General features: G+C 45.6%; 1 protein-coding gene across 1 annotated transcript; it reads left to right on the top strand.

The window, feature by feature from the left end:
* Nucleotides 1–458: 458 nt before the first annotated feature.
* On the top strand, nt 459–1470 carry LOC123169487 (RING-H2 finger protein ATL17-like). Its single transcript, XM_044587362.1, has one exon. The coding sequence runs from the start codon at nt 745–747 to the stop codon at nt 1282–1284; it is 540 nt and encodes a 179-aa protein (XP_044443297.1). The 5' UTR covers nt 459–744; the 3' UTR covers nt 1285–1470.
* The last annotated feature ends 9202 nt before the right edge of the window (nt 1471–10672 follow it).

Here is a 10672-nt window from a genome sequence, read left to right as displayed (position 1 = left end):
GGCGTCGACGGGCCCAAGCAGCTCGCGGAGCTCGTCCAGCGTCATCCGGCCCAGCTCGGCGTGCGGCGCGGCGATCGCGTCGGGCCCGCCGTGGCGCACCCGGGCCAGCTTGGTCCGCTCTTTGACCAGCAGGCCCTCGAGGTAGCCGCGGTGCACGTCCAGCGTCAATGGGGTTGCTGCGGCGAAGCACGCAATGGCGACATGCGGATGCTGTGATGCAACACGCGGCGGCCATGGCGGGTGCTTCGTCGTCTACAGCACCGTCGGTCACTATTGCAGCCCCTGATGGGAGCTTCACCATGTAGAATCGCACGATGGGGGGATTGGCCGGCGTGCCTCTTCCCTGCAGCAGCAGATGAGGGGAGAGCCCATGGAGGGGAAAGGGAGGAAGAAGAAGATGAGGAAGACGAGTGGAGGGGAGCGCATAGGAAAGGATAAGGTGGGCTGAGAGGGGCACGTGTCGACACCTCGAGGAGGCTTAAGCCGCGCTATAATCAGCCGGTTGATTTTAATACTTTTCCATTCAGATACCAGCGGCGACCTTGCTTGCTCAACAGATCAACTCAAGTCCGCCCTGCCTTAGGTGCAGCTGCGTGCGCTGTCAACCAAAGGCATTATCCGGTTCTTCCAGAAGCTTAACCCTCAGCTTACAAATCGGTCCCCGATGGCGCCATTAATGCTCAGTTGCTCACAAGCATTTCACACAAGTCGCAAGCATTGCACGCACGAAGCCTTCGAACAGCGATGTCGTCGCCGTCGTCGTCAGTGGACCTCCCGTGGCAGGCGCGCGGCGGCGGTGTCTTTGACGTCGGGCAGGGCAGCGCGCTGGTGCTCGCGTCATACCCGGTGCTCCTGCTCCTCGTCCTCCTCTCCGCCTTCGTCAGGTACGTGTGGATCGCGCTCGCGCTCTACTGCGCGATCCTGTTCCTGCTCTCCTGCACCGGCCGCCTGCTCACCGGGCCGGTGGTGTTCGTGAAAGACGACGCCACGGCGGCCGTCGAGCGGGGCGGCCTATCACAGGCGTCCATTGCGGCCATCCCGGCATTCGTGTACGGTGCCGCTGCCGGCGACGGCGAGGCCCAGTGTGCGGTGTGCCTGGAGGCTCTGTCCGGTGGGGAGAAGGCGCGGCGGCTGCCGGTGTGCACGCACACGTTCCACGTTGGGTGCATCGACATGTGGTTCCACTCGCATGCAACGTGCCCGGTCTGCCGCTGCCATGTCGAGCCGCCCAAGGCCGGCAAGATGGCGCCGTTGCCACCAGAGCCGCCTCTGCCGCCGGTGTAGTTGTTGGTGGCTGCACCACGGCTGTGCAGGACATAAGATTGTACAGATTTACAGTAGATTTGAGTTGCCTCACTGCCTCATTATCGTCGTCTTGGTACTCTGCTGACCATCGAATGCCGTGTACTCCGTACTCCCTGTATCCAAAAATACACTGCTTATTAGACTTTTTAAAAGTCAAACTTTGTAAATTTTGATCAAGTTTATTAAAAAACATCAGCATTTAAAATACCAAATTAATAGCAATAGTTTCATCATGAAATATATTTGTATCTATATTGTACTACATCTGTACCAAAACATAAGACGTTTTGCAGTTTAATTCGAACTACAAAAACATCTTATATTTTGATACAGAGGGAGTATATACCGGTATTTTTTTTAATGAATTTGATCAAAGTTTATCACATAAAAAATACTTGGTCAAAGTTTATGAAGCTTTGTTTTGGGCAAAACCAATGCATGTTATACTGTGTGCACAATCTTTGTGAAATCTTTCACTTTTTCTGAGATACTATCAAATCTCTAAAATAGTCACATTTTGTGCATTGCTAATTTTGATACAAAAAATATCTTATGATAACGACAACCTAATCACGAACCCCTAAAGATCAGCCCAATCAAAACGCTTTTGATCCTGTCAGAGTAGACTTGGATAGTTAACGAGAAAGCGGAAAGTCAATTTGGCTCCCAGGAGCATGCTCCCGGGCCCAAAAAAAATTTTGAAATAAAAAAACTCAAGACAAAAAACTTACGTTTATTTTGTCACATTCAAATGCTACCTGTAAATTTTGAGGCAAAAAGGTTAAGCATTTTGTCTTGTGCAAGAAAATAAATTAAACATCAAAAGTTAGCCCAAAATGTCACCCCAATTTTATTTTTATTTTCTGCCAACGAAACTCCGCCGCTCTGTTTCGCATGAAAATTGTCATGCATGCTTACTAACACAAACATCTACAAAAAAATCCAGAAATATTTAATATCTTTTTTGGTGTTATTGTTCACGAGGGAGCATGTGTTCCCGGGAGCCAAAACGCCAGCCCCGTGAGAAAGCAACTTCTTTTGTGAGACGAATAGTGTTATGGTATACACGCGAAGACTAGTATTCATTTGTTTCCGAGGTTGCATGGCCCTAAGTATTCTCACTTTTGTTATTTTTAAGTTGCCTAAAATTTATTTGAATTAAAACCACGTTAGTTATTTTGGGACAGAGGGAGTTTCTTTTTACTCACATTTTGTATCCCCTCCTTTTTTTATTTGTGTTGTTTTATTTGCACATGAAATGATGAAATGCAATTCATCATCGATGTGTCGATTAACGATTAATCTTCAAGTTGATGTTTTCTTTCGGAATATTGTGTACAATGTAGATATATACATGCAAGTCGCATGTAATTTGTGTGCAAAATCATATTGCCGTCCAAAGTTATACAACTATATAGTTGTTCTTGTATATTGTGGAATAGTGCAAGTTATATACAACCCGTGTGCAAGTTTATATTATCATTTGTCTTGAGTTTTCTTTCCTTCGTTTTGTTAAGGTAATAACAATGGGATGCGGATTTGGTGAACATGGGTGCGCGCGCACCTTTTATGAATAGTAAATTTAAAAATGCTAGAAAAAATAAAAAAGAATCTGAATTTACTTTTTTAATATACATAGTTAACCGGTATATTCGCATATGAAGTTTCATTAAAAAATTACATCCATGATAATCTGGGTAGAAATGACAAAATCAAAGCTAATTGAAGCTATATTAAAAAACACTGTTTAATGAATAGTATGGTCGCATTTGTATTTTTCTTCACTAAGAATAACATGGGTGTCAATTGTCAATACATCATGAAACTTCACACATGAGTATAATGATTAACCAAGGTTCATACCCGCGAAATTTCAGAATTTTATTATTTTTTCTAATATTTTTTATGAATTTACTATTCATGTGAGTGCGTGTGCACCCATGTTTACCTTTATATTTTTGAATAACAATGTCATTAATTTATTCTATCTTAGATATTTTTTAATTTTTTTGTTTTCTTTAGTTTATGAACTTGTGTACGGTCCTAAGAAAAAAGATGAATGTGGGTGTAGATTACTCCTCCGTATTTGAAGGTTAAAGTTAATATGTTCACAGATGCGGTAACTTTAATCAAGTGCACCACCCCATACGTGATTTCGTCCCCCTCCCCCCCCCTCCCCCCCCACCCGCCCCGCACCAGCCCCCCTCCTTTCCGGCACTACCTCTCCGTATGTCTGCCGCCGATGGGCCAGCCGATGTGGCCGCGCTACACGTGAGGTTGGCAACGGCGGGGCGGACTCGCCCACCCCCACTCGTCCCTACGCGTTGTGGGCCCTCCTTCCTGCCAGCCCCACACCGGATCCGGTGTGCCATGGGCTATCCCTCCTCCAGCTGTTGCACGACATCCGACCATCTTACTCGGCGGCGCGGGCGCGCCCGCGTGTGTCCACGCCCTGGCCTGCCTATGGCCCTGCACTGGCGCTGCCCCCTTCTTGTTGTTGTTCGCTGGGGCGGGCAATGCCCTTGGGGGAGGTGGCCGGGGTTCGGTCCAACCTACATGCAGGCCACCCTCCATCCCCGACGGGGCCTCCTTCGAGCTACGGTGACGACCCCTATGTCCGTCTGTCTGTGTGTGTGGGGGGGGGGTCACGACGATCCTCATAGGGCTGGTGAATCTTCGCGATGGATTTTTATCGACATCGCATCGATCCTGACGTCCATGGACCTGCGTTCTCCAGTGTCCTTAGTCTGTCGGTGTCGGTACCATGACCATTGGATTCATGCACCCAACTGCGGACGGGCCACAGTAGCCTCCCTGTCAGGAGGAACAACAAGCGAAGCTCTCCGGCAACCAGACCACCACCCTGGATCAATGGTAGTATGCAGATCTTCGTGAAGACTCTTACTGGCTACAACATCCAGAAGAAATCCACATCTCATTGTGGATTCAAGACCGTGGTAGTATGCAGATCTTTGTCAAGATCTGTCATATCTCACTACATCAGCAACAAGGTGCGCCATGGGAAGTTGCCCAAGCGACCCGGCTACGATTGAAGCCTAGGACAGACCCGGGAACAACTGCTACATCCGGCAACGCCCGCTCCATCTGGCCCGAATCCGGCAAGCAAGAACAACAAGCAATGTAGCGTGCCAGTCTGTACACACAGATCTTGTGCGAGACGCGGCAAGTGTACAGGCGTGCAAGTGGAGTTAAGTAGTGCGGGGGTTAATTCACCACTTCACTCACGAGGCGGCGGACACCCATGTTAGTACGAGTCACGCTAACACCAGGTAAATAGTTAAAGTGGCAGTGAAAAGATGGGTGTTCTTCCCGGAAGCTAAGAATACAGTGAAACCTAGCCATGCATTCAATGTTTTTACCTACTTCGTGAGAGGGAGGTATAGACTGCCATAGCTGTTGTGGTACCCCTTGAACTATAAACGCAGGATCGGGCTACTGAAAGAGGGACCGGTTGGACACTTAGTAGATATGAAAAGGGACCGGTTGGACACTTAAGAGTTCAAGGCATCATTTCCCCTTCCCGGGAAAGGCTTGTAGCTCTCTGTCCACCACCATAATCAAAACCAAAAAAAGCAGAAGTAGCGCATTACGCAACATGCGGCCCAAACCTAGGTAGATCATCGTGTGCTCCATGTATTTTTCTATTGGTGTTGATCCACGCTTTGCGCCCCACGCCATGAATCGGCAAAGGAGCACCTTCTGTCCTTGGTGTCTCGCGTGTGCAGAGCACACGCGCAATGACAACAGGCGTCCTCTATCGACACTGTTTCATTCCCGGCGAATTGGTTGTTACGTCCCTTCCAGCTTTGGTTCGCCGACATTCTGGTGGCTCCACCTCCGGTAGTACGGATCAGTGTTCCCTTCAGGCTCCGGATTGCTGGCGGTTGCTACCTTTTGAGCACTGCGTTGGTTTTCCTTTGAAGAGGAAAGGGTGATGCAGCAAAGTAGCGTAAGTATTTCCCTCAGTTTTTGAGAACCAAGGTATCAATCCAGTAGGAGACTACACGCAACTCGCCTCGTACCTACACAAACAAATAAGAACCTTACAACCAACACGATAAAGGGGTTGTCAATCCCTTCACGGCCACTTGCAAAACTGAGATCTGATAAAGATAATAAGATAAATATTTTTGGAATTTTTTTATGATATAGATTGAAAGTAAAGATTGCAAAGTAAAATAGATTGAAACTTATATGATGGAAAATAGACTCGGGGGCCATAGGTTTCACTAGTGGCTTCTCTCAAGATAGCATAAGTATTACGGTGGGTGAACAAATTACTATCGAGCAATTGATAAAAAAGTGCATAATTATGAGAATATCTAGGCATGATCATGTATATAGGCATCACGTCCGTGACAAGTAGACCGAAACGATTCTGCATCTACTACTATTACTCCACATATCGACCGCTATCCAGCATGCATCTAGAGTATTAAGTTCATAAGAACAGAGTAATGCATTAGGCAAGATGACATGATGTAGAGGGATAAACTCAAGCAATATGATATAAACCCCATCTTTTTATCCTCGATGGCAACAATACAATACGTGCCTTGTTGCCCCTGCTGTCACTGGAAAAGGACACCGCAAGATTGAACCCAAAGCTAAGCACTTCTCCCATTGCAAGAAAGATCAATCTAGTAGGCCAAACCAAACTGATAATTCGAAGAGACTTGCAAAGATAACAAATCATACATAAAAGGATTCAGAGGAGATTCAAATATTGTTCATAGATAATCTTGATCATAAACCCACAATTCATCGGATCTCGACAAACACACCGCAAAAAGAATTACATCAAATAGATCTCCAAGAAGATCGAGTAGAACTTTGTATTGAGATCCAAAGAGAGAGAAGAAGCCATCTAACTAATAACTATGGACCCGAAGGTCTGTGGTAAACTACTCACACATCATCGAAGAGGCTATGGTTGATGTAGAAGCCCTCCGTGATCGATTCCCCCTCCGGCGGAGCGCCGAAAAAGGCCCCAAGATGGGATCTCACGGGTACAGAAGGTTGCGGCGCTGGAAATAGGGTTTCGTGGTGCTCCTGGATGTTTTCAGGGTATATGAGTATATATAGGAGGAAGAAGTAGGTCGGTGGAGCTGCGAGGGGCCCACGAGGGTGGGGGGCGCGCCTCCCTGCCTCGTGGCCTCCTCGCTTCTTTCTTGACGTCCACTCCAAGTCCCCTGGATCACGATTGTTCCAAAAATAACTCTCCCGAAGGTTTCATTCCGTTTGGATTCCGTTTGATATTCCTTTTCTGCGAAACACTGAAATAGGCAAAAATAATAATTTGCACTGGGCCTTCGGTTAATAGGTTAGTCCCAAAAATAATATAAAAGTGCTTAGTAAAGCCCATTAAACAATCAAAAATTATAGATACGTTGGAGACGTATCAAGCATCCCCAAGCTTAATTCCTACTCGTCCTCGAGTAGGTAAATGATAAAAACATAATTTTTGATGTGGAATGCTACCTAACATAATTCTCAATGTAATTTTTTTTATTGTGGCATGAATGTTCAGATCCGAAAGATTCGATACAAAAGTTTAATATTGACATGGAAATAATAATACTTCAAGCATACTAACAAAGCAATCATGTCTTCTCAAAATAACATGGCCAAAGAAAGTTATCCCTACAAAATCATATAGTCTGGCTATGCTCTACCTTCATCACACAAAGTATTTAATCATGCACAACCCGATGACAAGCCAAGCAATTGTTTCATACTTTTGATGTTCTCAAACTTTTTCAATCTTCACGCAATACATGAGCGTGAGCCATGGACATAGCACTATATGTGGAATAGAAGGGTGGTTGTGGAGAAGACAAAAAGGAGAAGATAGTCTCACATCAACTAGGCGTATCAACGGGCTATGGAGATGCCCGTCAATAGATATCAATGTGAGTGAGTAGGGGTTGCCATGCAACGGATGCACTAGAGCTATAAGTGTATGAAAACTCAACAAAAGAAACTAAGTGGGTGTGCATCCAACTCGCTTGCTCACGAAGACCTAGGGCATTTTGAGGAAGCCCATCATTGGAATATACAAGCCAAGTTCTATAATGTAAAATTCTCACTAGTATATGAAAGTGACAACATAGGAGACTCACTATTATGAAGATCAGGGTGCTACTTTGAAGCACAAGTGTGGTAAAAGGATAGTAACATTGTCCCTTCTCTCTTTTTCTCTCACTTTTTATTTGGGCCTTTTCTCTTTTTTAAGGATTTTTATATATGTGCCCCTGGTTCCTTAGCTCTACTCATTCATCCCCGCGCTCTTAACTTTTGCTCAATTTTCCCCACTCCCTTGCCAGAAACCCTCATAACTGGGCACAACGGACGTTGCCGTCGGGTCAAAGGCTTGACCGTTAACTTTGACTAGTGGGGCCATGCTGGATTGTGTCGTCCGTTTGAGCTGACAAGTGGGGCCGCGTTGGGTGGTGTCGCTGTTGGACCGTTGGGCCAAGGTTTCGTTGGGCCGTCCCTTGCATTAAACGTCTGCGCGCGCCGCCGGGACAGAAGCCTGTTATGCATGCACCGAGCAAACCCTTCATGCATGCATCGATCGAGCATGCATGCGCCGATGCCACGATCCCTGCATGCGCCCACCGAGCCTGCATGCGCCGATGCGTCCGCCACGATGCACTGACCGAGCAGCTTTCTTGCACGCCAGCCGCCACGGATGCAGCGACGGTCACTACCGCTGGTTCCTCTCTTCTAGCTAGGTGGCTACATATTTGTGGATTGTGTAAAAAAAGAGCCACTCCCTTGCTTAGTTGTACTCATTCATCCCTACTAACAAAGCTTGCTTGCATGCACTAGGTGGTTACTAACAAGGGAACCCTACTAGGAAGCCGAGCTCTCTAAGAAAATAATCAACAAATATGTAGTCCCAATATGTAGATAGGGCCAACAAGCCCATAGCACGATCACATAGCTCAAACTAGGAAGAACTTAATAATAGAATAGATAGAAAACTTAATAATAGAGTTTAAGAAAAGGGCCAACAAGCCCAAAGCAACTCCAACATAGTTCAATTACAACTTAACATAAAATACACTAAAAAAGATAGGGGTTTAGAACCCTAGCCGCCGCCTTCTCCACCTCGCTCCTCCTCCGGGCGCCCTTTTCATTGCTCCTCCGGGGCGTTGTCGATGGGGTACGGAAGAGTGTGCATGCGCATCGCGGTGGGGAAGATGTTGTTGTACTCCGTGAACCTGTTGTGGGTGGTGAAAGCGATGAACTCGGAGCCGCACCAAAACACCCGGCCGAGGAGGTAGAAGGCGTCGAATGTGTTGGTGAAGTGGGCAAGGAGAGCAACCACCACCCGGTTTTGGATGACCTCCTCGACGCGGAACATCGTTGGAGATCCCCTCGGGAGGTGGTGGTAGCCGGACGCGATGAAGAACTCAGTGAAGTTCCTTGCGGTCCTCAGCCTTGATATCGCCCACACACGCAGTGTGCGATCAACGTACACGCTGGTAGGGTAGAGCCTCTCCGGCACGGTGGGTGGGAAGCGGTAGGTTGGTCCGGTGTACTGCATGGCTGAGGGATGTGCAGAAGACGGAGAAGGGGTCGAAGAGAAAGAAGGGCAGATGGATGAGGGATGGCAGAGGCATAGGGTGGCTTAAATAGCTGTAGTGCTACGTGTTATTTGGCCGTGGCAATAACGGGGTCAAATGTGAAGTAACCCGTTTTCAAACCCACTGCAACATCGGGAGTGTACACGCGTGGGAAATGATGGTTTGAAAAAGAAGAAGAAAAAGAAGCTAATTGCACGCGTGGGAATCCGTGGTCATATATATTATATGAACAAAAAGAGACAATTTTTGAATAGTTTGTGGCCATTTTGCATGATAAAAATAAATTTGGCCCTTAAAAATTGGTCATTTGCTACGCAATGTCAATTGATTTCAAATGATGGAAAAATACAGAGCCAACATCTTCACAAAAAACAGAGCAAACGATGTAAAAAACGACGCAAAAATACAGAGCCAGCACATTCACAAAAAAGGCAAACGATGCAAAAAAAACGACGCAATTCGATGGCCCAACCAGAGTTTGGTTTCCTTTTAGGCCCAATAATGTTTTTTTTCACGGAGTCAGTGGTGGGCGAGCAGCCGAGCCCAACGAATAGGATCACCTCTCGCGGATCACCCCATGATCCAACGATGCGGAGCCGTCCTTGTGATCCAACGGCACGGAGCCTGCACACAGCCAGCCCACCTAGTTCCTTCTAGAAGGCCAGATCTGAGGGATGTCGCTTGGCGCGAGGGTTTGATCGGACGGCTAACGTTGGGAGCTAGGGTTAGGCGAAACCCCGCGGGGTTTTGAGGGGTTTTGAGCTGGTCAACGGGGTTTCGAAGGCTTTGACTGAGCATAACTAATTTTAAAAAATCGAAAAATATGAAACCTTCGCCGTTCGTCGTTTTATAAGACACACTAACGAGGAAAAATACTAAACTTGGTCTATGGTCATTTTCATGAAAAAAACCTAGCTGGCACGATCGAGGTCAAATGAGCACCATTAATTTAAAAAAATCAAAAAAATATAAAACCTGCGCACAATGTTGTCTTATGTGACATGTTACCAACCAAAAATACTAAACTTGGTCTATGGTCATTTTCATGAGAAAACCTTCACACATATGAGCTATCACCTACATGATTTCATAGAGTTCAAGGAGAGGAGGTGGTGTTACCTTCTGTTTTTTTAAAAAAAAATCACTAAACCTTTATTTTAAAGTGAATAAGAAGGATCTGTAGTTAGTTTTCCATTTTCATATTTCAAAACTTGGCCTATAGTTTTTATATTAATGTTGTCTTATCTGATATGTTACCAACCAAAAATCATAAACTTGTCCTATGGTCATTTTCATGAGAAAACCTTCACACATATGAGCTATCACCTACAAGATTTCAAAAAATATGAAGATTAATTCAATAGGTGTTAATAAAAAACATTTGGCCCATTTAGAGTAGGCCCAAAAAAACTTGATTACAAATGGGTTGTTTATCCTAGCCTGGGAGCTTATTTGGAGCACATTTCTCAAATTCAAATTTCTTTGACCTCCTCTAAATCACCTCACATTTTGCACACATGATCTCCTACACAAACATAGATAATTTATAATACATCTTCATTAAAATGTTGTTTTTTGCTCTGTTATTGGAATATTTGATAAAAGGGAACCCTTGATAAAATGATGGATTGCAGCATATTTGCAGCATATGTGTGATCATTGCAGCACCTGAACTTTCAAAACACTGAAACAAATCATAGCAGATAAATTTAAAAACACAAAAATACCCAACATAGATAGCCACAAGCATA

The sequence above is a fragment of the Triticum aestivum genome, chromosome 7D (genome assembly GCF_018294505.1).
Source record: "Triticum aestivum cultivar Chinese Spring chromosome 7D, IWGSC CS RefSeq v2.1, whole genome shotgun sequence".
Lineage (NCBI taxonomy): Eukaryota > Viridiplantae > Streptophyta > Magnoliopsida > Poales > Poaceae > Triticum > Triticum aestivum.
This window is presented reverse-complemented; position numbering and strand designations above follow the sequence as displayed.

Coding starts and splice junctions, on each gene's coding strand:
- LOC123169487 (XM_044587362.1), top strand. CDS start 745: ATGTCGTCGCCGTCGTCGTCAGTGGACCTCCCGTGGCAGGCGCGCGGC.